Genomic DNA, 27,140 nt, shown 5'->3' with positions numbered 1-27,140 from the left:
CATGCTGGAGGTTCTGTGATGATCTGGGGTGCTATTTCGTGGAGATCCGCCGGGCCAATGATATCCCTTCATGGAAGAATTAACAGCCGAGATTATTTAGGCATTTTGGGCGACCAAGTGCATCCTGTTGTGAGTTCATTTTCCCCTTCGTCACTGGGGTCTGGTGAACTCCCTATTCTGGTAAAGGAAGGTAATGAGCCTGATTATCAGGCACCTGAGTCTAATGAGGATGACTGGCTGAGTGGAGTCACGGACTGGATATAAGGCTGCCGACGCCCTTCTGCCCTGCGGGTGATTTCTCTGTGGACTTCTAGGACACCAGTCTGATTCCTGCTCCTCTAAAGCTAAGTTTCTGTTTTGCCTGTTAGCTTTTTGTTTTGTTTTCCTTGCTTTTCAGTATTCTGCCATTCCCTGCTGGGGTGAGCTGAATCTCCTTTTGCCTGTAGCTCTGTCTTCAGTATATTCCTGAGTACTGACATAGCTTTTTTGAAGCCTAGCGTCTTCAGGGCCTTTTTCACTGTCAGTCTGTTGGCTCTTATTTTCATAGGGTTTTTCACGGATTGCAGACAGCATCCTTCCTGTCCTTTTCTATTTAGTTAGCTTTGGCCCCTCTTTGCTCAGTCTATCTTTCTGTCTGTGTTAGTAGAATCATAGAATCATAGAATCATAGAATCGTAGAGTTGGAAGGGACCTCCTGGGCCATCTGGTCCAACCCCCTGCTCAAAGCAGGATTCGCTAAATCATCCCAGTCAGATGTCTGTCCAGCCTCTGTTTGAAGACTTCCATTGAAGGAGAACTCACCACTTCTCGTGGCAGCCTGTTCCACTCATTGATCACTCTAACTGTCAAAAAGTTTTTTCTAATATCTAATCTGTGTCTCTTCCCATTCAGTTTCATCCCATTGCTTCTAGTCTTTCCTTGTGCAAATGAGAATAAAGTTGATCCTTCTACAATGTGACAGCCCTTTAGATATTTGTAGACAGCTATTAAGTCTCCTCTCAGTCTTCTCTTTTGCAAACTAAACATTCCCAAATCCTGCAACCTTTCCTCATAAGACAGGGTTTGCAGACCGGTCACCATTCTGGTCGCTCTTTTCTGAACTTGCTCCAGTTTGTTGATGTCTTTTTTAAAATGTGGTGCCCAAAACTGGACACAATATTCCAGATGAGGTCTGACCAAAGAGGAGTAGAGGGAAATAATGACTTCACGTGATCTAGACTGTATGCTTCTGTTAATACATCCTAGAATTGCATTTGCCTTTTTTGCTGCTGCATCACACTGTTGACTCATATTCAGTCTGTGATCTATTAGTATACCCAAGTCTTTTTCACATGTGCTGTCACTTAGCCCTATTCCTCCCATTCTATATATGCTTTTTTCATTTTTATTGCCCAGATGTAGTACTTTGCATTTCTCCCTGTTAAAAACCATTCTGTTAGTTGCTGCCCACTTCTCCAGTTTATTTAAATCTTTTTGAATCCTCTCTCTCTCTTCTCTAGTATTAGCTATCCCTCCTAGCTTTGTGTCATCAGCAAATTTAATCAGTTTACCCTCAATTCCTTCATCTAAATCGTTGATAAAGATGTTGAACAATACAGGGCCCAGGACAGAGCCCTGTGGTACCCCACTTGAGACATTCTTCCAACTGGATGTACAGCCATTTACGACCACTCTTTGGGTCCGATCACTAAGCCAGTTATGAATCCACCTAACAGTTGCCTTGTCCATTCCATACTTAGTCATTTTTTCAATAAGGATTGTATGAGAGACTTTGTCAAATGCTTTGCTGAAGTCAAGATATACTATATCTACAGCATTTCCTTGATCCACCCAATCAGTGATACCGTCATAGAAGGAAATTAAGTTAGTCTGACATGACTTATTAGTTAGAAACCCATGCTGACTCTGTTTAATCACTTCATTCTTATCCAGGTATTGACATACATGTTGTTTAATAATTTGTTCAAAGATCTTTCCTGGTATAGAAGTCAGACTCACCGGCCTATAGTTGCCTGGGTCCACCTTCTTCCCCTTTTTGAAGATAGGAACAACATTTGCTCTTCTCCAGTCTTCTGGCACTTCTCCTGTTCTCCAAGAATTTTCAAAGATTATGGAGAGGGGTTCAAAAATTTCTTCTGCTATCTCCTTCAGTACTCTGGGGTGTAATTCATCTGGACCTGGAGACTTGAATTCATTTAGGTTAGCTAAGTGTTTCCTCACTATCTTTCTGTTTATAGATATCCTGGATTCTTCTATTCCCTTAATAGGACAGTGAATAACAGTTGATGTTGCATTTCCTTTCTGAGAGAAAACAGATGCAAAATAGGAATTTAAAAGTTCAGCCTTCTCAACATCCTGTCTTACCATTTCATCATTTTCATCCTGTAAAAATCCTATAGCATCTTTGACTTTTCTTTTACTTTTGACATATCCCCAAAATCCTTTATTATTGCTTTTGACATCTCTTGCAAGCCTCAGTTCATTTTCAGCTTTAGCTAATCTGATTTGTGCCCTGCAGGTTCTGCAGACAGCATTATATTCTTCTTTAGATATGCCTCCCTCTTTCCATTTTATAAACATTTTTTTCTTCCTTTTTAGCATGTGCTTAAGTTCTGTGTTCATCCATCCTGGTTTCCTTAAATGCTTCCTATTCTTCCCTCTTTTCGGAATTGTTAACAACTGTGCTTTGAGAATTTCATTTTTCAAGATTTCCCATCCTTCCTGGACATTTTTGTCTTTAAGGATATCCAGCCATTGGATCCCTCCAATTCTCTTTCTGAATCCCTTAAAATCTGCCTTTCTGAAATCTAACCTTGACGTCTGAGTCTTCACAGGTCTTCCACCTCTAGTAATCCAAAATTCTAAAATAGCATGGTCGCTACCTCCTAGGGTCCCAGCCACTTTTACCTCCTCAACCATTTCCTCCCTGTTTATAAGGATTAGATCCAAGGTAGCAGTTCCCCTTGTTTTCTCCCTTACCTTTTGGAAGATAAAGTTGTCAGCAAGAGAGGATAAGAATTTCCTTGACCTGTTAGTTTTGCCTGAGAGAGATTCCCAACAAATGTCTGGATAGTTGAAATCTCCCATGACAACTATGTCATATTTTTTGGAGAACTTGGCCATCTGATGCATAAAGAGTTCATCTATATATTCGGCTTGCACAGGCGGCCTGTAGTAAATGCCTACAATGGTGTCCTTTCCATTGTTCTGTCCTTGTATTCTTACCCAAACAGTTTCCACAGAACTCCCAGTCTCTGAAGCTTCAATCTCTGTGCAGATATACGCATTTCGAACATACAATGCGACACCCCCTCCTCGTTTATCAAGTCTGTTTCTTGCAAATAAGTTGTATCCTTCTAGTCTTGTATTCCAATCATGTGTATTGTCCCACCAAGTTTCAGTGATTCCAATTACATCATGTTTCTGTTCCTGTGTTAGTAGTTCCAATTCTCCTTGTTTGTTGCCCATGCTTTGTGCATTAGTATAGAAACATTTTAGTTTGTGATTGGTTTCTCTTTCTCCAATATTTTTATTTTTATTTTCATCTTGCTTCACCGTCATTATATGTTGGGGGCTGCCTATTGCTTTGGGGTCTGCTCTGGGGCAGTTTAGATTTCCCCTTTCTTTCTTTAGGCCTATTTAATTCTCCGGCTGTGATCGAGGGGTCTAGGGCATCGTAGGAACCCCCCACGGCTACTGCTAGTTGTGTTGATAGGTTCAGGGGTCTGCAGTCCGATAGCTGCCAACTTCTCTGGTTTTCTGGACTTAGCTAGCATTTTTTTTTGCCTCCTACGGTGACTCAATCATAACAGCATCCTATGGATCAAGCACGGTTCCCAGAGGGGAATGCCATCTTTCAGGATGATAATGCACCAATTCACATCTAGAATCGTTAAATCATGGCACGAGGAACAATGTAATGAAGTTGAGCATCTCATCTGGCCCCCACAATCCCCAGACCTCAACATTATTGAGCATTTATGGTCAACTTTAGAGATTCAAGTTAGACGTCGATTTCCGCCGCCATCGTCGCTCAAAGAACTGGAGGGTGTTTTAACTGAAGAATGGGCTACAATTCCTTTGGAAACAATTCACACCTTGTATGAATCCATACCTCGGAGAATTGAGGCTGTAATCGCTGCAAAAGGTGGACCTACACTATATTAAACTAACTTTTGTTGATGTTTCCAGGTGTTTCCATTATTTTGTCCAACCCCTGTATCTATATCATGGATATACATACAGTCAAGGCCAAAAGTGTTGGCACCCGTGAAATTGTTCCAGAAAATGAAGCATTTCTACTAGAAAATTATTGCTATTACACATGTTTATTTCCTTTGTGTGTACTTGAACAATACACAAAAAAAAAAAAAACAACTTAAAGCCAACTGGACATAATTTCACAAAAAACACAAAAATTGAATATATATACTCGTGTATAAGCAGAGTTTTTCAGCACTTTTTTGTGCTGAAAACATCCCCACCTCGGCTTATACACGAGTCAACTGTTCCAGAGGGCCGGGGGGGGAGCAGCGGGTCACAGGAGGCAGGGCGGTTGTGGCTGTATCTGCGCCCGCTGCTAAAGAGAAATGAATAGTCACTGCATGATAATGAATATTTAGTTCTCAGAGCGCGCACAGTGACACCGCAGCCGATGGCTTCCAGAAGACAATCCTACTTACCTTCCTGCGCACCCTCGCTGCATCTGGTTGGTTTCAGCACCAACAGCATTTCCGGCCAAGCGATCACGTGTCCTCACTCATTAAGATAATGAATATGCACGCCTTGCCACTCCCATAGGTATGGAGTGAATATTCATTACCTTAATGAGCGGGGTCACATGATCGCTCGACAGGAAGATAAGTAGGATGTTTGTTTTTTTAATAGGAAACATGCATACAAGCATAGGGGATAAGGAGCCATGCATACAAGGACAGCGATGGTGGAGCCATGCATACAAGGACAGTGATCGGGAAGCCATGCACACAAGGACAGGGGATAAGGAGACATGCATACAAGGAAAGGGGATAAGGAGCCATGTGTACAAGGACATGGCCAGGGGAACCATGCATACCGGGACAGGGATGAGGGGACAATGCATACCTGGCTTATGCTCGAGTCAATAAGCTTACCCAATTTTTAGAGCCAAAATTAGGTGCCTCTGCTTATACTTGGGTCGGCTTATACTCGAGTATATATGGTAATCAATTACTTCCTATAACCATCAACAAGCTTCTTGCACCTCTCAGTTGGAATTTTGGACCCCTCTTTCTTTTACAAACTGCTCCAGAACTCTCACATTTGAAGTCGCTTTCTCCCGACAGCAATTTTCCAATCTCTCCACAAGCGTTCAATGGGATTTAGAGCCGGACTCATTGCTGGCCACTTCAGCGCTTTGTTTCCACCCATTTCTGGGTGGTTCTCGAAGTATGTTTGATGTCATTGCCCTGCTGGAAAACCCATGGTCTAAGATGTAAACTCAGCTTTCCCACTACATTGCGACTAGAGCTGAGTGAATATGTTTGGAATCGGTTGCCGAATCTGAATTTGCCATAGTCGTACCATATTAGTGCCGAATTTACGTTTGATGATCAGTTCCGCACATATTCGATTATTTCTACTGTCATCGACTTCAATGACGTTCGGCGAATATTGCAAAAACAATATTGGCCGTCAATCATAAATCGGAACCGAATTTTGAGACCCAAAATCCTTTGATAGTCTGCAGATTTCAGGATGCCTTGCACACAGTCAAGGCATGCAGTGCCAGAAGCAGCAAAACAACCCCAGAACATCTTTGAACCTCCACCATATTTGCCTGCAGGTAAGGTGTCCTTTTCTTTCTCCCCTTTTCATATGGTGTCAGGTGTGATTTTCATATTGCCCACACCTGTTACTTTCCACATTTTTGGAAAGGTGCCAACAATTTTGTCCGGACCATGTTTGGGGTTTTATGTGAGAATATGTCCAATTGGCCTTATTTTAGGACATAAACACGTGTATAACAAAACATGTTAAATGCAATAATTTTGGGGGAGAAATGCATCTTTTTCTAGAACAATTTTAAAAGGGTGCCAACACTTTCGACCATGACTGCATCTATCCCAGGTATGATGGGAAATCTAAAAATTGTCACTATTCAGCTACTGCTTTTCATAGGGCTAATAGCAGCAGTATTTCCTCATCCATATTAGTGTCACAAATCCCAGCTGATCAGCAGGTCTCGGGACTGAAACTAACAACATCATCTTTGCTTTCAATGCTGTTTGTTCAGGTTAATAGGCATGCAGTTAGGCTAAGCGAGAACAGGGACGAGAGCCTTATAGTCATGCGACTTGCCCCTTAAAGGGAATATGTCACCAGGTTTTTGCCACCTAATCTGAGAGCACAAAAATGTAGAGACAGAGACCCTGATGTCATTCTGCCTCACTTACTTGGCTTCTTACTATAGTTTTGAGCAAAATCACTTTTATTAGCAGGAGATTAACACTAGAGGACTACTAATCCTGCTGTCAAGTAGTCCTCCATATGCATGAGCTCTGTATATCCCGCCTCCTACACCGATTGGCAGCTTTCAGTGTACACTGTACATGGGGAAAAAAGCTGCCAGTGATGTGGGCGGGGGTTACACTGCGCTCAGCATTCAGAGAACTGCAGCATCAGCAGCAGAGAAAACAGTGACGGTATCAAAACTACAGTAATCCATCACTGGAAACACGGTCTCTGCACCTACATGCTGCTCTCAGATGGGGTGGCAAATACCTGGTGACAGATTCCCTTTAAATAGAAAGGGCTACAACAATGCTATTACTCACAGGAGAACCCATGTAAAAAATGACATGCATAGTAAATACATGCCCAATTTAAGCAAAGGCTACATAAATGTTATGAGGTATCATTTGATTCCTTAATATGGTGAATTATTCTATTACTATATTTCTCATTAGTTAATAGTCCATAATATACATACACACACAAGCAGCAGCAATGAGACGAGATGCGATGTAAGGAGGTTCACATGTGGGGAACATGGGTTGTACCAGGTAGTTGGCAAAAGTGATTGCAATCACCGCTTGGCTGGTGGGTTCAATGATCAGCAGTGAGGTCCAGAGTCTGATGAAGGCAACAAATCCCCCGAAAGCCTCAAGTATGTAGGAATAGCTGCCTCCTGATTTAGGAATCGTGGTGCCAAGTTCTGCATAGCATAAGGCCCCAATCACTGAAAAGATACCACCGATTGTCCACAGGACAAGAGATAATCCATAGGATGCGGAGTAAATAAGGACTCCCTTAGGAGATACAAAAATCCCTGAGCCGATCATGTTACCCACAATGAGGCAGACTCCATTTAGAAGGGAGATTTCTTTCTTGAGTTGCATGACATCCTTTGGACATTCAGAGCCTGAGTCAGACTTCTTTGGACTGACCCCGTTGCTAGAAGAAGTCAGAGGTACGGCTTGGCTCTCAGTTTCTTCCATGATGAAGGTGTGGAGTACCGTTATCCTACTAAATTAAAAAGAAGTAGAGTTAGACAAACCGGAGATGGTGGTTCAGCAGTTTGTTACCTCCCGGGGATTAATCCAGAGCAAATCAAAAGACATGGCCAAAACCATGAAACCAGTAATAGGCCCCCCCATGGTGAGCACCACTGCTGTCTAGGGACCCATACAAGTGGAATTGTGTAATTCGCTTGCATTTAACAAGCGGGAGAGTCCTTAATTGAACAAAACCCTGGAAAGGAATTCTAGATTGTCTGAGTAGATTCGTGTGATCAGTGCTCAGTTTGGGTTTTCTAATACTTACTTGATTCACAAGAAATCCATTATTGCATCGCATTTATGTCCAAGGGTTAAATGGAATGTGTCACCAGGTATTTGCTACCCCATCTGAAAACAGCATAATGTTGGGACAGAGACCCGGATGCATCACTTAGTGGGCTGCTTGCTGCAATTTTTTTTTTAAATTCCTGGCTTATCTGCTCCAGACCTCCCAGTACTCTGAATGTCAAGATGTGTATACCCCACCACCCCGGTCCATACCACTGATTGCCAGCATTCTATGTAAACTGTGCATAGGCAGAAAGATGCCAATCAGTGGTGAGGATGTGGCTATACAGAACTCAAATATGGAGGACTACCAGGCAGGAGTGGTCTAACGATAATCTTGTGCAAAAAAAGTGATTTTATCATAAATCTTGTGTCAGATGTACATTAGGGCATCATATGCATACCAAACCAAAAAAAGCTGCATGCAACCAATGTAGAAAATAGGGTGTATGCCTTAAAACAATCAAGTTCCAAAATACGAAAAAAGGCATCACTGCCACTATGATGGGACATTTTATTTTCAAGTTCTCACACATTTGATGCACCTTTATTGAAGAAGAGGTTAGACTTTGGTCTTTCCCCCCATCCCCTGTAGACTGAGCCCTCGCAGGCAGGGTCCACTCTCCTCCTGAAGTTGTGTCTTGTGTGTGCCTTGTACTGCTCATGTTTAGTGTAATTGTCTATGTATGCCCCTTTCACATGTAAAGCGCCGTGGAAAAAATGGCGCTATAAAAATGAATAATAAATAATGAGTAGTTGATACTTATTAACAGCCAACTGACAAAAAGATCACAAATAGCGAGCCTTCAAGACAACTTGGGCTTCTTCATCAGGCATGGTATAACCTAGCTATATACAACAGGACAGCTGCTGTTATAAGTGCATACGTTCTCAATGAAGAGAGGCGCAAGCCACTATCAGTCATCTCTGGTGGTAGTTCATTCCTCCTACCACCAAGATTAAAAAAAGATTGGGCATGTTAAAAATCCAACAAAAACCTTATATGGTCGACCTGTCAGGTTCAGCGGACATTGATTTAAAGTGAATGGCCAGCTTTAGTATGATAATTAAGTAATGTATACTGGAACTATCAGTACGGGTAACGGAGTAAAGCAACCACATCTTAATGGAGCCATCACTACAAGTAATGGTGTACAGAGGCCACATCTTGATGGAGCCACCAATACGTGTGGTGGAGTACAGAGGCCACCAATACGTGTAGTGAAGTACAGAGGCCACGTGTTGATGGAGCAATCAGTACAACAAGTAGTGGAGTACAGAGGCCACCACTTGAGTTGCTGAGGGGAGTACAGCAGATCTTGATTTTACAGTCATGAGTTTGCAATATTTGTAGACTATCCTGTTCAGTGTCAGGAGCTCATGATCTCAAACAGAATTCTCAGGAGCTCACTGTCACCAACGGGAACATTTATCTGCAATACTGGAGAAAAACCTGTAAAACCTGTCCATACAAAGCCACAGGCAAGATTAAGATTCCCAGATCACACTCAGATTACAGGTAGCTTCTGGGAGTACAAGCTAAGGACAACCTTTGACACACAGAGCAGGAATGAAACAATGTGTCCTATGGCTTCAGCTTTTTCTACAACACAGACCTCGTAGGGCCACCACCATAGAGCAGATCTCAGAGAACATGAAATCTTTCACACTTATCTACGAACATTTCAAACTATTTGCTGCTCCAACTCTTTATCCCCTTCCTTATACCGATGGATCTACTTTACGGTTACATCCCAATGACCATGCAGTGTAAATCTTCAGACTACCCGACAAGCAAAAGGCTCATTTGTCGGGTGAAAGGATTTTTATTTGCAATGCCAAAAATAGAAGAAAAGGTAGCAGTCACCCTATGATTAAAATTTGCTTTATTCAGTCATGTAGTAGCGAGTTCAGGTTCAGCGGTAGTGGGGGACTTCAGGAAACTTTCAGGACATTGACTCTTTATACCTGAAGAAGATCCGCGGTCCCCAAAAGGGGTCCTTAAATAGTGAAGGAAGCTGTGGTGTTCAGCTCAACCATTTACATCCATCCACTAGCAGGGCTGCTGGCACTGCCAGGGGAAGAGTCCTGAGGAGAGAATTTGCATATTCTCAGCACCTTCTGGCATAAGTGAAGAGCCTCCGCGAGCTCAACGATCACTGGATTTTGGCCGTTGCAGCTGAAAAGAGGAAATCGGTAAACTGCGCACCTATCGGCGCATGAATTTTGGCTCATTTTTCATCGCTTTGAAATCGGTTTAACAATAATAATATGGAAGAGGCCAGGAGCCATTTTGCGAGCTGCATTTCTTGCTACATGTTCACGGAGTTACCAATGGAAAAGCCAAACTTCACATGCCACAAATGCAACCTTGTGTCCCTGTTGGAGGAAAAGTTTCAAAATCTCAAAGAGAGGTTAGCTACATTGAAGATCATTAAGGAAGGTGAAGAGTTGTTAGACAGAGCAGAATTATCCCTTTATGTTCCAAAAAGAGAAGAAATTCGAAGTGCACCTGAAGAAACAGAGGAATGGAAACATGTGACCCAGAGAAGCAGGAGGATCGGGAGGCAGTCAGCGCCCATATTGCTCAGGAACCAGTACCAGGCTCTTACACAGGAGAACGATGAAGAAATACATCAGGATAAGACTTTACCCACAAACAGCAACTTTGTACGCCTTCAGAGTCGTCCTGGATGGAGAAACAAAAATGTTCTGAAGAAGAAATGGAGAGTGGTGGTCATGGGGGATTCCCTGTTGAGAGGAATAGAGGCCCCTATCTGCAGACCAGATATAACCGCAAGAGAAATCATGTCTTCCTGATGCAAAAATTAAAGATGTTTCTGACAGGATATCAGGACTCTTCAGACCTACTGATGACTACCCATTCCTGCTAATACATGTGGGGACAAATGACACAGCAAGAAACGACCTGGAAACCATCTGCAATGACTTTGAAAACGTAGGTAAGAAAGTGAAAGAACTGGGAGCGCAGGTGGTCTTCTCTTCCATCCTCCCAGTGGTGGCCATGGAACAAGGAGGTGGAATAATACTCTGCAGGTGAACAACTGGCTACGTCGATGGTGCCGTCAGCAAGGATTTGGATTTCTGGATCACGGAGTGAATTACCTATACGATGGACTACTTGCAAGAGATGGGGTGCACCTTACGAAGACTGGAAAACATGTATTTGGAAGTCACCTTGCTACACTTATAAAGAGAGCTTTAAACTAGAACAATGCGGGAAGGGAAGGAAAAGGCCAGAAAAAGCCATACACCTGACAAATGCTATTGAGAACTCTGCTATTAGAAGTGGAAAGGAAGAACAAAGACAAAAGAATCTAAAGAATAAAAATATTGGAGAAAGAGAAACCAATCACAAACTAAAATGCTTCTATACTAAAGGCCCTTTTACATTTAGCGATGCACCAGCGATCCGACCAGCGATCCGACCCGGTCAGGATCGCTGGTGCATCGCTAAATGATCGCTAGTGAGCTTTCATACAGAAAGACCTCACTGCGATGCAGCAGCGACGCAGCGCACGATACTTACCATTCACACACAGCGATCCTGACGTCCTCCCGCCCGCGTCCAGCGTCGCTCGTCTCACACAGCAGGAAGTCTCAGCAGGAAGCGCCCGACGAGAAATGGAGCCGGACATTCTCGCGCGATCAGCGATGGACAGCGGGGGAGCCGGTCGGAGGCAAGTATCACACATAGCGATATCGCTAGGAATATCGCTATAACGTCACAAAACCAGTGACGTTTTAGCGATTTGCTTAGTGTAAAACCCCCTTAATGCACAAAGCATGGGCAACAAACAAGGAGAACTGGAACTTCTAACGCAGGAAAAGAAATATGATGTCAATGGAATCACTGAAACTTGGTGGGACAATACACATGATTGGAATACAAGGCTAAAAGGATACAACTTATTTGCTAGAAACAGACATGATAAACGAGGAGGAGGTGTCGCATTGTATGTTAGAAACGCGCATATCTGCACAGAGATTGAAGGTGCAGAGACTGGGAAATCTGTGGAAACTGTTTGGGTAAGAATAAAAGGACAAAACAATGGAAAGGACACCATTGTAGGCATTTACTACAGGCCGCCTGTGCAAGCTGAAGATATGGATGAACTCTTTATGCATCAAATGGCCAAGTTCTCCAAAAAATATGACAGATGTCATGGGAGATTTCAGCTATCCAGACATTTGTTGGGAATCTCTCTCAGGCAAAACTAACAGGTCAAGAAAATTCTTATCCTCTCTTGCTGACAACTTTACCTTCCAAAAGGTAGGGGAGAAAACAAGGAACTGCTACCTTTGATCTAATCCTTAGAAACAGGGAGGAAATGTTTGAGGAGGTAAAAGTGGCTGGGACCCTAGTAGGTAGAGACCATGCTACTTTAGGATTTTGGATAACTAGAGGAAGACCTGTGAAGACTCAGATGTCAAGGTTAGATTTCAGAAAGGCAGATTTTAAGGGATTCAGAAAGAGAATTGGAGGGATCCAATGGCTGGATATCCTTAAAGACAAAAATGTCCAGGAAGGATGGGAAATCTTGAAAAATGAAATTCTCAAAGCACAATCGTTAACAATTCCGAAAAGAGGGAAGAATAGGAACCATTTAAGGAAACCAGGATGGATGAACACAGAACTTAAGCACATGCTAAAAATGAAGAAATGTTTATAAAATGGAAAGAGGGAGGCATATCTAAAGAGGAATATAATCAGGGCTGTGGAGTCGGAGTCGGTGCTCATTTTGGTGGAGTCGGAGTCGGTATAAAATGGACCGACTCCGAAAATATATAATAAATTGGGTACAGTAGTTCAATGTAGAATGTGCTGAATATTTTTTCATAGGAATTTGGGAAAGTTATGAAATGTCCTATAAATGGCTGTTCTATTCCTGATCTAAGGCTACATTCATACAAGAACAGGTTCTTTTGTAACGGACAATGCTTCAAACATGATAAGTACAATTAAACTGATGAATGAGAGTAATGAACAACAGCTAGAAGAAAATTTAGGATTCCGTATGTTTGAGATGGAAGGCCACAGTGCTGTTCATGTAACTGAGGAACAAACAGATATTACAACAGAAGAACAGCAAAATTATTCTGTAGAAATAGATGATCTTGTTGAAGGTGCTTCAAAACACTTTCATATTCATCACATGCGCTCTGTTGTGCACACGCTGCAGCTGGCAATAAGAGATAGTCTGCAAGAGGAACATGCTGGAAATCTGATTGGAAAAGTGAGGAAATTGGTTATTACAGCCAGAACCCCTAAAATTGATTCCATGCTGTAGAGACATGCTGGGAAAGGGGCAATTGTCAATCAAGCCACTCGGTGGGGCAGCACTTATTTAATGATAGAGCGATTGCTTGAACTAAAACAGTTTCTTATAGATATGGTGAACCCTCAGGTAACCCTAAATGAAGGTCAATTGGCACAGGTGGCTGAATTGAAGGAATTGCTTAATCACCCATTTACCGTGACTAAAAAATTACAAGCGGAGGATTTAACTCCTGGCATTTTCATGAGGGAGTGGAAGAACTTGCTATTTTGCCTGTCTCAAAGAGGAGGTTTAATCGCAGATGGCATTTCTGCTTCAATGAAACGGAGGGAGACACAGGTATTGGAAAATAAAATTTTTCTGGCAGCTGTTTATGTGTACCTAAGTCATCGTATACTGCTTGATGATCAACAGCTTACTAAAGGAAAAGAACCTCTGACTGAGGTAGCAGTTAGGATGAGTGGACTACAGGAGGACTGCCAGGTGCAAGAGGACTTGGGTCCTGACAGTGCTACTGCTGCCATATCTTCATCCTCATCAGATGAGGCGTTTGACTTTGACAAGTATTTGGATGACATGGAGCAGGCAAAGCATAGCCGCAAGGAAAAAGATTTCACTCCGTCTCCTATAGCAAGCAGATTGCTGAATTATGGTCAATCTGCCAAAATGTTTCACTTGCTCTCAAAGAAATAGAAAAATTCAACCGTTCATCAAAACTGACTGTGCATGAGGCAATTAATTTATACCCGGAAATTGTTAGCGAAGGAGCCTCGCTCCGAAACGCTCGTCGGGGAGACGCACCGCCAGCTTGCCTGACCACACCAGTACACACACAGGTAAATACTGAGACCTTCTCTTCCCCCCGGTAATGCTCTGTGGGAGTTCATTTTGCACTCTCGCTTGCGGGGGAACTGTTATTCTCATATGTAGTTACATGCCCCTTTTCATTGTTGATATCATGTGGGCTATGGAGGTTATAATGGTTATACTCTGAGATAAGTGATTGCTATTACATTGTCCCTCCATTTCTCAACCGTGTTCAGTAATAATGATATGAACAATCAGTTCTATTACTTTAAGACGTGGCACCTTAATTGTAAGGGGCTCTGTGAAGGGGATAACCTCATGGGCTGATCAATTGAGCAATCCTCGAGTGTCTGTATCATAGTTATTACCATGAGTTTGAATATGTACATATGAATTTCATACCTGTGTGGTACATTGACTTCTATTGTACTATTGTTTTCTGCTTGCAGCCATTTATTTATTTCTTGGTGCGATTTTGGCAGGTTTGGTGCGTCCTTCAGCACTGTTGCACTATACTGTCCCCTGCACATGCTCCCCCATTTTTTTCTGCTCTGTCTGTGTTTTCTAATAAAGTGATTTTTGTTGCAAAATTTGGATCTGGAAGTCGTGTTTGTGTGTGGTTTTCCACACTCCTGCTTCATAGTGAATATATATATATTTATTCGATATTACATAGTGTAATACATATTTACAATTTATTAGTTTTTTGTGTTCTAAAGTTGTATTCCAATATATTATGTTCTATCTAAATATCTTGATTATTGTATCATAAAAATGATTAAATGTCTGATGTTCACATTGTACTACAATAAATTTTTCACTTAAACATAAGCAATATATGTAGGGGTCGGAGTCGTGGAGTCAGAGTCAGAGTAAGGGGAATTGAGGAGTCGGGAGTCGCAGGTTTGGCTTACCGACTCCACAGCCCTGAATATAATGCTGTCTGCAGAACTTGCTGGGCACAAATCAGATTAGCTAAAGCTGACAATTTTGGGGATATGTCAAAAGTAAAAGAAAAGTCAAAGATGCTATAGGATTTTTACAGGATGAGAATGATGAAATGGTAAGACAGGATGTTGAGAAGGCCAAACTTTTAAATTCCTATTTTGCATCTGTTTTCTCTCAGAAAGGAAATGTAACATCAACGGTTCTTCACTGGCCTATTAAGGGAATAGAAGAATCCAGGATATCTATAAACAGAAAGATAGTGAGGAAACACTTAGCTAACCTAAATAAATTCAAGTCTCCAGGTCCAGACGAATTACACCCCAGAGTACTGAAGGAGATAGCAAAAGAAATTTTTGAACCCCTCTGCATAATCTTTGAAAATTCTTGGAGAACAGGAGAAGTCCCAGAAGACTGCAGAAGAGCAAATGTTGTTCCTATCTTCAAAAAGGAGAAGGTGGTGGACCCAGGTAACTATAAGCCGGTGACTCTGACTTCTATACCAGGAAAGATCTTTGAACAAAATATTAAACAACATGTAAGTACCTGGATAAGAATGAAGTGATTAAACAGTCAGCATGGTTTGTAACTAATAAGTCATGTCAGACTAACTTAATTTTCTTCTATGACAGAATCAATGATTGGGTGGATCAGGGAAATGCTGTAGATATAGTAAACTTGACTTCAGCAAAGCATTTGACAAAGTTTCTCACACAATCCTTATTGAAAAAATGGCTAAGTATGGAATGGACAAGGTAAATGTTAGGTGGATTAATAACTGGCTTAGTGATCAGACCCAAAGAGTGGTTGTAAATGGCTGCACATCCAGTTGGAAGAATGTCTCAAGTGGGGTACCACAGGGCTCTGTCCTGGGCCCTGTATTGTTCAACATCTTAATCAACGATTTAGATGAAGGAATTGAGGGTAAACTGATTAAATTTGCTGATGACACAAAGCTAGGAGGGATCGCTAATACTAGAGTAGAGAGAGAGAGAGAGGATTCAAAAAGATATAAATAAACTGGAGAAGTGGGCAGCAACTAATAGAATTGTTTTTAACAGGGAAAAATGCAAAGTACTACATCTGGGCAATAAAAATGAAAAAAAAAAGCATATACAAAATGGGAGGAATAGGGTTAAGCAACAGCACATGTGAAAAAGACAGGTATACTAATAGATCACAGACTGAATATGAGTCAACAGTGTGATGCAGCAGCAAAAAAAAGCAAATACAATTATAGGATGTATTAACAGAAGCATACAGACGTATCAACAGAAGCATACAGTCTGGATCATGTGAAGTCATTATTGCCCTCTACTCCTCTTTGTTAAGACCTCATCTGGAATACTGTGTCCAGTTTTGGGCGCCACATTTAAAAAAAAAAAAAAAAAGACATCAACAAACTTGAGCAAGTTCAGAAAAGAGCGACCAGAATGGTGACCGGTCAGCAAACCCTGTCTTATGAGGAAAGGTTGCAGGATTTGGGAATATTTAGCTCAAGGGCTGTCACATTGTAGAAGGATCATCTTTATTCTCATTTGCACAAGGAAAGACTAGAAGCAATGGGATGAAACTGAATGGAAGGAGACACAGATTAGATATTAGAAAAAACTTTTTGACAGTTAGGGTGATCAATGAGTGGAACAGGCTGCCACGAGAGGTGGTGAGTTCTCCTTCAATAGAGGTCTTCAAACAGAGGCTGGATAAACATCTGTCTGGAATGATTTAGCGAATTCTGCTTTGAGCAGGGGGTTAGACCAGATGGCCCAGGAGGTCCCTTCCAACTCTACGATTCTATGATCACTGGGGGTGCCAGGTGTCAACACCCGCCAATCGGGATATTGAAGACCTGGAGTGATGTGGAAAACGGATGGCAATATGGATGAAAATCATCTGAGTTTTCGGGATGAACCGAAGATGATTTTTTATACGTTTGTGTGAACTTAGCCTCTCACATACATAGAAGCGCAGCATAGAGGACCTGAAGAATGTAAGCCCGCAAGGGCAGGGCCCTCTCCTCTCTGTACCAGTCTGTCATAGCTAGTTTGTTCTCCGTAATTTACATTTGTGTTTTGTATGTAACCTCTTCGCACCAATCAATGGTGCTCTAAAAATAAAAAATGTATAAATAAATGATACCGCAGTACTGAGCGGAAGCTGTGAAGTCAGCTCTAATGTGAGATAGTGTGAAGCAGCAGCAGAGACTTTTCCAGGAAACAACAGCAACCTGATCCTTCAGTGACAGACTCCTATGTATTTCTTTAGCAACCCAACAAAATAAGGCACTGTTAGAGCGTTACTTAGAGCAGTAATGACAGAGGAAACAGTAATTACAGAATTAGTATCTGGAGTTCCAAGCTGCAGAATCATGTGTCTCATCAACAGCACCGATCGGAGAGAATGGAGTTCCAGCATCATCACTAAATCCAGTGCTTCATGTCAATGATCACACTGCCTCGTCATTACTGCTCTGATACATCCAGGCTCCAACTGGTCCAATGGTCCTGGGACCCCATTTCTTTCCCCATCACCAGTGAAGCTAGACATTAAAAGGGTTATTCTTACAATCACATTTTTCACAAAGCACAGTAAATTTATATTATTAACATGGAGCCCAAGCCTAACAAAGATTTCTTCTTGTATCTTTTCATTTGTATCAGCCCCTGTGTGCATCCAGCTTCACATAACTGAATGCGCGGTCATATTCTTACACAGCTAAAACTACATTTACGAGCAGCAACCTGCTTCTCCTAGGTGCTACTGACCAACTTCTCAGAGTCGAGGACTCAGATCTGTGCTGAAAGCCAGATGACTGATGGAAGGCATCATCTCTGCCATGCTATTTTTAGGTTAGCTGTATTCACCAGATATTTGTCATATCAAGCTAATCTAAGTGTAGAATTTACACTACTGTTGTGTGTCCTGTACAGAACTTGACCAGCCTGTGTTTATCTTCCACCATCTACATCTGTATGGCTGCCTGTGGGTTTTTAAATTCATTATTAGCTGGTTTCCAACAGAGCTCGACTGTTCTGCACTCTGTTCTGCTCAAGAGAGGGAGCTGTTTTTGATGCCTGCAGTGTTACATGAGCATGCAGTTGACATCGCCAACATTATCTGTACCCAGATTGTAATTTCTGGTAACTCAGTGCTAACTTTAGTTGTAGTATTACAATAGATCTGCTGTGTATGCTGGCTACAATCAAGGTAGGACTGTAGGCGTCACACATGGCTAGGATCCGTCTCTGGCTTTTCTCTAGCTATTCTTGTAACATACTTTATGACAACATTATATGCTGCAACATTTTAACATTCATCTCCATGAGAGCCGCACTGTACAGCTGACATGTACAGTGGGTTCGGAAAGTATTCAAGACCCCTTTACATTTTCACTCTTTGTTTCATTGCAGCCATTTGGCAAATGCTAAAAAGTTAATTTTTTTCTCATTAATGTACACTGCACCTCATCTTGACTGAAAAAAAAAAAAGGTAGAAATTTTTGAAAGTTTATTAAAAAAGAAAAACTGAAATATCAGTCAAATATTCAGACCCTTTGCTCAGTATTGAGTAGAAGCACGCTTTTGAGCTAGTACAGGCATGAGTCTTCTTGGGAATGATGCAACAAGTTTTTCACACCTGGATGTGGGGGATCCTCTGCCATTCTTCCTTGCAGATCCTCTCCAGTTCCGTCAGGTTGGATGGTGGACAGCCATTTTCAGGTCTCTCCAGAGATGCTCAATTGGGTTTAGGACAGGGCTCTGGCTGGGCCAGTCAAGAATGGTCACAGAGTTGTTCTGAAGCCACTCCTTTGTTTCTTTAGCTGTGTGCTTAGGGTGATTGTCTTGTTGGAAGGTGAACCTTTGGCCAAGTATGAGGTCCAGTTCACTCTGGAAGAGGTTTTCATCCAGGATATCTCTGTATTTGGCCGCATTCATGTTTCCTTTAATGGCAACCAGTTGTCCTGTCCCTACAGCTGAAAAACACCCCCATAGCATGATGCTGCCACCACCATGTTTCACTGTTGGGATTGTATTGGGCAGGTGATGAGCAGAGCCTCGTTTTCTCAACACATACCGCTTAGAATTATCACCAAAAAGTTCTATCTTCATCTCATCAGACCAGAGAATCTTATTTCTTATAGTCTGGGAGTCCTTCAGTTTTTAGCAAATTCTATGCGGGCTTTCATATGTCTGGCACTGAGGAGAGGCTTCCGTTGGGCCACTCTGCCATAAAGGCCTGACTGGTGGAGGGCTGCAGTGATAGTTGACTTTGTGGAACTTTCTCACATCTCGCTACTGCATCTGTGGAGCTCAGCCACAGTGATCTTGGGGTTCTTCTTCACCTCTTTCACCAAGGCTCTTCTCCCGCAACTGCTCAGTTTGGCTGGACAGCCAGGTCTAGGAAGACTTCTGGTGGTCCTAAACTTCTTCCATTTAAGGATTAGAGGCCACTGTGCTTCAGAAATTCTTTTCTAACCTTGGCCAGATCTGTGCCTTGCCATAATTCTGTCTCTGAGCTCCTTGGCCAGTTCCTTTGACCTCATGATTCTCATTTGGTCTGACATGCACTGTGTGAGCTGTGAGGTCTTCTACAGACAAGTGTGTGCTTTTACAAATCAAGTCCTATCAGTTTAATTAAACACAGCTGGACTCCAATGGAGTAGAACTATTTCAAGGAGGATCACAGGGTAATGGATAGCATGTGACTTAAATATGAGTGTCTGAGCAAAGGGTCTGAATACTTATGACCATGTGATATTTCAGTTTCTTTTCTAATTTGCAAAAATTTCTACATTTGTTTTTTTTCAGTCAGGATTGGGTGCAGAATGTATGAGTGTACATTAATGGCTGCAATGAAACAGAGTGAAAAATTTAAAAGGGTCTGAATATTTTCCGAACCCACTGTATACTGCACCGACCCTGGCTTTCTAAAATAAATATTCTGAATACAATACACTTTATATAATTGAGGACATAATGCACATTATTTGTTTTGGAAACCAGAAGTTTGTGTGACCAGTCAATTCAAAACATGTTGATTTAGGAGATAAAAAGGGACATCTTAAGGATCACTGCTCTGTGGCTTTTGGCCATCTTGGCAATAAAGCGTTATAACGACTACAAATGTCAACAAAAAGGTAATACTAAACAGACGGCACGAGGAAATAAAGAGAAAGGAAACCTGCACACGGAAGAGGCTCAGCAAGGAGCTGCCCACACAGGCACCCTCTGTGGAGGAGATAATATGATATAATATATACACACACAAATACTGCTTTGGTTACTTTTCTGCTAATCAGGTGACCACAGTAGTTGTTCCTTTACGCCTAGTAAAGATAACCATATGTATAAACAATGCAGTGATCTGTATTGGGTCTGGTGCTTGGGGCACAGGCGTTGCAATGAGGTGATCCCTTCATTCTTGCAACTGATGAAAGCTGGCAATGCTATGCAGTGAAAAAAGAAATGCTGCAGCCTTGAGGTTCTGACCAGCGGGTGTCACACACTTGAAATATACTGTTCAGAACATCCTTTTCACCATCAATACATGGGAATAACCCTTTACACAAAATTATGGGCAAAACACTCAGACTGTGAGTATTGAGTGATGTAAGGTACAAGGCAAGAAAAACTTTCATAGATATCCAAAAAAGTAAAGTGCCAGAAGGAAATATCTGGATCAGTCCCCCTCCACAATCCAGAGCTTCTTACAGTCGTCCTCATTCTTTATTCATTGAATTAGTTACAGGATGTAAGTGCAGGTGAAATGGATAATAGACAGCAGCAATCAGAGACTCCGCATAGGAAACCTCCTTTAAGGTCTGAGTCACATTAGCGTATCACATGCAATATCCTAATTACACTCAGCTCCTGCTCTGCTGCGAGCGGGATCCGAGTGTCAGTGCTCTGTGACCCGGTCCTCACGCATCTGACAATGGCAGTGCAGGTGCGGAGGAGACAGAGAAACTAATTTTCCCTGTGCTGCCAGCATAGGCAGAAATTGCACTGCACTAGGGGATATCCGAGTGCAGTTTGATACGTCACACACATCCATACACTTCTATGGTTGCTTGTGATCCAGATTTTGCATGAAATCACAGCATGCTGCGGGTTTTTTTCCCCCATACGATTGCGGTCCGATTGGAGCAGGAAAAAAAACGCCATTGAGAACACAAGCATGGGAGTAAATTGGCACAAATGCAATCAAATTTTAAAATGGGTTGCATTTGTCCAATTTAAATCGCAAGTGGGACACCTGGATTTAATATTAAGGAAAAAAAAAAAAAAAAAAGACCGCACCTGTTGAATCACCTGCTACTCCCAAGTCCCCCACTGGTCTTTTTTCTAACTTTGCTGCAGCAATCATGAGAAGCATCGGACTGGCCTGCCGGGACACCGGACACCCTGATCATGTGGCAGAGTTTCTGCAGACCATAGATGGCCTGAGAGGCAAAGTAAACAAAACCTCTGAATGGCAGCGATTTGTAGGCCGGGGATTCAACAACTGATGTGTTTTATTTTATTATTCCTACCATTATACATTTTTTTTAATATTAGATAACCAATTTTAAAAGGATGCTTCAGCACTACATCTGGCCAGAATTGTCCACCAGTCCACTTCATCACAAGACCTGGCCAGCTGGGTCATCATCATCGCTGATCATCTCTTCATGCAGACAAGAGGGATGCCAGAGTCACCTTTACCTTCTCACCATCAGCAAAGAGTTTCCCATTAAGGTAATGTGAACACCAGCAGCGGAGCAATGATGCAAAGTTAGACAGAACCATGACAGGGGGAGGATAACTTCCTAAGTGTATCCAATTTATTATTGCATTTTCACCTTTTTTTGTTTAGCGTGTGGTGTTTGACTGTTTTTAATGTGCACCTTATTCTTCATGCATTTTGCGCCTAATCTTTTTATGTGTTCGTTTGCTTTGTTTTCTTTTATATTCTCCATTGAGGGCAAAGTTTGGGGGGGGGGGGGGTCCAGATGTTTTCAGCTAATTCATTAATTGCTACTTTTTGAAGAGTTGCTAAAATTTTAGCACAAATGGACTCTACTCCTGGAGTGATTTTATGTACATTCTTTTTAGCTGAACATGCGACCATTTGAAATCAAAAGTCAGAATACAGATTCAGGATAAAGAGCAATTTTTTTTTTATTTTGCTCAAAATTCATAAACAACTAAGTTTTGACGAATTTGGAGCAAAAACGTATTCGCAAATACCACAAGACAAAAAATAAAAACAAAAAAAAAAACACATGCAATTGTTGAATCAGGGTGTGTGTGAACAAGTGGCTACGTCGATGGTGCCTTGAGCAACGTTTTGGTTTTCTTGACTATGGAGTGAATTACCTGCATGTGCCTTTAAACTACTAGAGCAATATGGGATGGGAAATATACAGCCAGAAAAAAAAAAATACGCAGCTAATAAATTCTTGAGAAGTGGAAATAAAGAACAAAACAACAAATTCTGAATGAAAATAGAAGAGCAAGAGAAACCGACTAAAAACTAAAAACAGGGATCAGACCTACCGGTAATATTGTTTCCAGGAGTCCATCCTGACAGCACCATGGAGGTTGTCCTTCCTTGCTTATAGGGACCGGAAACACACGAGAGATTAAAAAGATCCCTTCCACCCACATTCCCCAGTACCACACCAGGATGGATGCAATTTTTATTTATTTAAATTCTGTACCAGTTAATCATTGCAAATAAAAAAAATTAAGGGAGGGAATTACCAGTGCTGTCAGGATGGACTCCTGGAAACAATATTACCGGTAGGTCTAAATCCCGTTTTCCAGGACGTCCCTCCTGACCGCACCATGGACACTACCAAAGTACTCTAACCCAGTGGTCCCTAACCTTTTTTGCACCAGGGACCGGCTTCAAGCAAGACCATTCTTCCATGGCCCGTCAGGGCGGGGATGGAGGTGTGACAGGGGCGGGGATTTGGTCATAAGGGGGCGGGGCTATGGACGCGGCTGTAGTTTAGCAGTGCATACTTATCATTTAATTATAACATTTATAATGTGACTCCACTCACCATAGGTTTTGAATGAGTGGGAGCACCTGGCTTGTTTCCCTGTTTCAGTGGGAGCACCGGGCTACTTCTACTGATGACCGTCACTGCTAATGATGACTGGAACGTACAAGGAAATGGAGCATTGAGCACTTAAGAACAATTGTACTGGAGTACTGTACATGCTGATTATTTTCTAATCATCAGAAAATGTATGTGTGGTTCCCTCCGTCCTGTCCAGCTCTGTGTGGCTCCGCTCCCACTCTCCCTCCCTTGTATACATGGCTCGCTCCCACTCTCCCTCCCTTGTATACATGGCTCCGCTCCCACTCTCCCATCCTGTATACATGGCTCCGCACCCACTCTCCCATCCTGTATACATGGCTCTGCTCCCACTCTCCCATCCTGTATATATGGCTCCGCTCCCATCCTTGTATACATGGCTCTGCTCCCACCCTCCCATCCTGTATACATGGCTCTGCTCCCACTCTCCCATCCTGTATACATGGCTCTACTCCCACTCTCCCATCCTGTATACATGGCTCTACTCCCACTCTCCCATCCTGTATACATGGCTCTACTCCCACTCTCCCATCCTGTATACATGGCTCTATTCCCACTCTCCCATCCTGTATACATGGCTCTGCTCCCACCCTCCCATCCTGTATACATGGCTCTGCTCCCACTCTCCCATCCTGTATACATGGCTCTGCTCCCACTCTCTCATCCTGTATACATGGCTCTGCTCCCACTCTCTCATCCTGTATACATGGCTCTGCTCCCACTCTCTCATCCTGTATACATGGCTCTGCTCCCACTCTCTCATCCTGTATACATGGCTCTGCTCCCACTCTCCCATCCTGTATACATGGCTCTGCTCCCACCCTCCCATCCTGTATACATGGCTCTGCTCCCACCCTCCCATCCTGTATACATGGCTCTGCTCCCACTCTCCCATCCTGTATACATGGCTCTGCTCCCACTCTCCCATCCTGTATACATGGCTGTCACGCTTACCGCCGGCTCCACGCTCTCCGCCCCCGCCTCGTCCTCGGCTCCTGCTGCGGCCTCTCCCCGCGCTGGGTGCGCCCGCCGCCTCCGGCGTGCTCCCGTGGCGGGCGCGCGCTCGCCTGCACTCCCATCCTCTGCCCCGCGCTCTGTCCCGGCGTTCTGCCCGGGGCGAATGCGCGCCTTGCGCTCCAGGTCCCAGTACAGGCCAAGCCAGGCCTTCTCCCCGCCTTCCTGACCCTGCTGACCTGAACCGGAACTCCTGTCTCTATAAGAGGCAGCCTCTTCCTCCAGCTCACCGCCTGATCGTCACTTGTCTCTCACTGTGACTCTGGCCCCAGCCTGCCTGCCTTTTCCTGCTGCTCTTACCCTTTCCTCGTGCACCCTGTGTAACCTGGTCTTTGTGTTCCTCCCAGTGCCCGCCCTCCCGTGTCCGTGTTCAGCCTGTGCCTGCGTCTGACCCGTGTCTTGCCGTTCCAGCCTTGCCTGCCTGTATCCTTCAGCCTCCGTTCCTGGCTTCCAGTCCTGCCGGTTCCGGTCCAGCTCCTTCTTCTGCCTGCCCGCTGCATCTCCTATTGTGCTCCTCCGTCCTCTGGTACCAGCTGCCGTGGTGAGTAGTTTCAACTGGGCCTGTCCCAAACGCTCCCTGTATAGGGGGTGGTCCACCTGGTCCGCTCGCCCAGGGGAGGTTCGCTTGCCGCGGTCCAGTGGGTTCACCCTTGGGAATCATCACAGAACGATCAGGCCATGGACCCCGCTGGTACTTCCACCCCGACCCAAAAGGAACTTCTGTTCCTGCGGGAAAATCAAGCGAGGATCATGTCGTTCCTCAAGTCCATGGAGTCTCGTCTCTCATCACTACAGGCCTCGGATCCGGGGAGTACCACCCAGATCGCCGGCCTCCAGCAGGAGCTTGCCCAGCAGCGCGACACTCAGGCTCATATCCTGAACTACATGGCCTCGGTGGACAACCGCTTGCTGGCCCTCCAGACCGCGGCCGCAGCCCCGGCACAGCCTGCGGTTCCGCTCCCCTCCCCTCGACTGGCTAAACCCCCGCGATATAGTGGCGACCCCAAGACGTGTAGAGGGTTTTTAAATCAATGCCAGCTACATTTTGAGTTGCTGCCACAACAGTACCCCACTGACCGTGCCAAGGTGGCCTTCATCGTGTCCCACTTAGAAGGTGAGGCTCTAGCGTGGATTAACCCCCTCTGGGAAAGAGACGATCCCGTGGTCACTCAACTCTCCTTTTTTCTAGACACCTTTCGTAAGGTGTTTGATGAACCCGGTCGCCTTGCCTCCGCTACCGAGGCACTGTTCAATCTTCATCAGGGCACGCTCTCAGTAGGTCAGCACGCCATTCGGTTTCGCACCCTGTCCTCAGAGTTGGGTTGGAACAATGAGGCCTTGGTGGGAGCCTTTTGGCGGGGTCTTTCAGGGCGGATCAAGGACGAGCTGGCGGGTCGGGATACCCCCACCTCCTTGGAGGATTTAATCTCTTTGGCCACCCGCATCGACCTCCGCTTTCAAGAACGTTCCCGAGAGCTCGCTAGGGACAGGAGACCTCTTCGCGCTCCTCCGGCCGCTCGGAGTCCACCTCGAGTCCGCTTAACTCCAGCCTCCACGCTCCCGCTACCGGAACCCATGCAAGTGGATCGCCTCAAACCGGTGGAGGAGCGTCGGAGAGAGAGGGTCGAACAGGGGCTCTGTTTCTACTGTGGGAGTGCGTCCCACTTTCTTCGTGCCTTCCCCACTCGTCCGGGAAACGCCTCCGCCTAGGACAGGTAAGAGAGGCCTTCCTAGGTAATTTTGACTCTCCTCTACCCTTGACCCTATCTGTCCTTTTGCACCTGGATTCTAAACGTTTTTCTGAATGGGCCTATATAGATTCTGGGGCGGCCGGTAACTTCATTCAACTTGAGGCGGTTAGAAGACTTGGAATTCCTGTCAGATCCCTGGAGACCCCTCGGCAGATTGCTTCGGTCGACGGTCAACCCCTGCGGGAGTCCGTTACTCAGGTTACCGAAGAGGTGGAGCTTCAGGTCGGAGCCTTACACCGGGAGAAGATAGTATTCTACGTGCTGCCTTCTTTGTCCCATGCCATCCTTCTGGGACTCCCCTGGCTAAGGACCCACGAGCCTATCCTGGATTGGCGCTCTGGTGACGTTCTGCGATGGGATCGACTTTGTCAAGATAAGTGTTTACTCCCTGTACAGCCGCCGAAATTTCCACGTCCAACGTCGATGTCTACCGGATTACCCTCCGCCTACTGGGCCTTTACGGATGTCTTCGACAAGAAGGAAGCAGAGGTCCTGCCCCCGCATCGTCCATATGACTGCCCCATCGATCTGCTCCCCGGTTCTACGCCGCCTCGTGGTCGGATCTACCCGCTGTCTCCCTCCGAGACCCAGGCCATGTCCAAATACGTTCAGGAAAACTTGGCCAAAGGCTTTATTCGTAAGTCTTCCTCTCCTGCAGGCGCTGGGTTCTTTTTTGTCAAGAAGAAGGATGGGTCCCTGCGTCCCTGTATTGATTATAGAGGGCTCAACAATATCACCATCAAAAACAAATATCCTCTGCCCCTCATTCCGGAGCTATTTGACCGTCTACGGGGTGCACGGATCTTCACTAAATTAGATCTTCGAGGGGCCTACAACCTGGTCCGGATCCGCTCCGGTGATGAATGGAAGACCGCCTTCAACACTCCGGACGGCCATTATGAATACCTCGTTATGCCCTTCGGCCTATGCAATGCTCCCGCGGTGTTCCAAGAATTTGTCAACGACATTTTCCGAGATCTTCTTTATTCCTGCGTGGTGGTTTACTTGGACGACATTCTGGTGTTCTCTCCGGATTTGTCCACACACCGAAAAGACGTGCGTCAAGTTTTACTTCGTTTGAGAACACATCGTCTCTACGCCAAGCTGGAGAAATGCGCCTTCGAACAATCGTCTCTGCCGTTCTTGGGTTACATCATTTCCGATTCTGGCTTGCGCATGGATCCGGGAAAAGTGTCTGCGGTACTCAACTGGCCGCGTCCTCAGGGAATTAAGGCAATCCAACGGTTCCTGGGATTCGCCAACTATTACCGGCAGTTTATTCCGCACTTTTCCTCTCTGACCGCTCCCATCTCTGCTTTGATCCGAAAGGGAGCCGATCCTCACCACTGGCCTCCTGAGGCCGAGAACGCCTTCCGAACCTTGAGGCAAGCCTTTGCCACAGCCCCGG

General features: G+C 44.2%; 1 protein-coding gene across 2 annotated transcripts in view; it reads right to left on the bottom strand.

Annotated features, from left to right (window-relative positions):
• LOC141072595 (Y+L amino acid transporter 2-like) overlaps nt 1–27,140 on the bottom strand; it is a 115,245-nt gene that overhangs the window by 63,132 nt on the left and 24,973 nt on the right. The window contains exon 2 of one of the 2 annotated variants that reach the window (XM_073559877.1): nt 6,971–7,506. In XM_073559877.1, coding sequence (XP_073415978.1) covers nt 6,971–7,478 — 508 coding nt within the window. In that variant the 5' untranslated portion in view covers nt 7,479–7,506. The remainder of the gene's footprint in view (nt 1–6,970; nt 7,507–27,140) is intronic. The other variant, XM_073559878.1, reaches the window with a different exon arrangement.

The sequence above is a fragment of the Dendrobates tinctorius genome, unplaced genomic scaffold (genome assembly GCF_039654945.1).
Source record: "Dendrobates tinctorius isolate UK_male_01 unplaced genomic scaffold, ASM3965494v1 ptg000278l, whole genome shotgun sequence".
Classification (NCBI taxonomy): domain Eukaryota; kingdom Metazoa; phylum Chordata; class Amphibia; order Anura; family Dendrobatidae; genus Dendrobates; species Dendrobates tinctorius.
The sequence above is the reverse complement of the archived record's forward strand: the minus strand, read 5'-3'. Positions and strand labels throughout refer to the sequence as shown.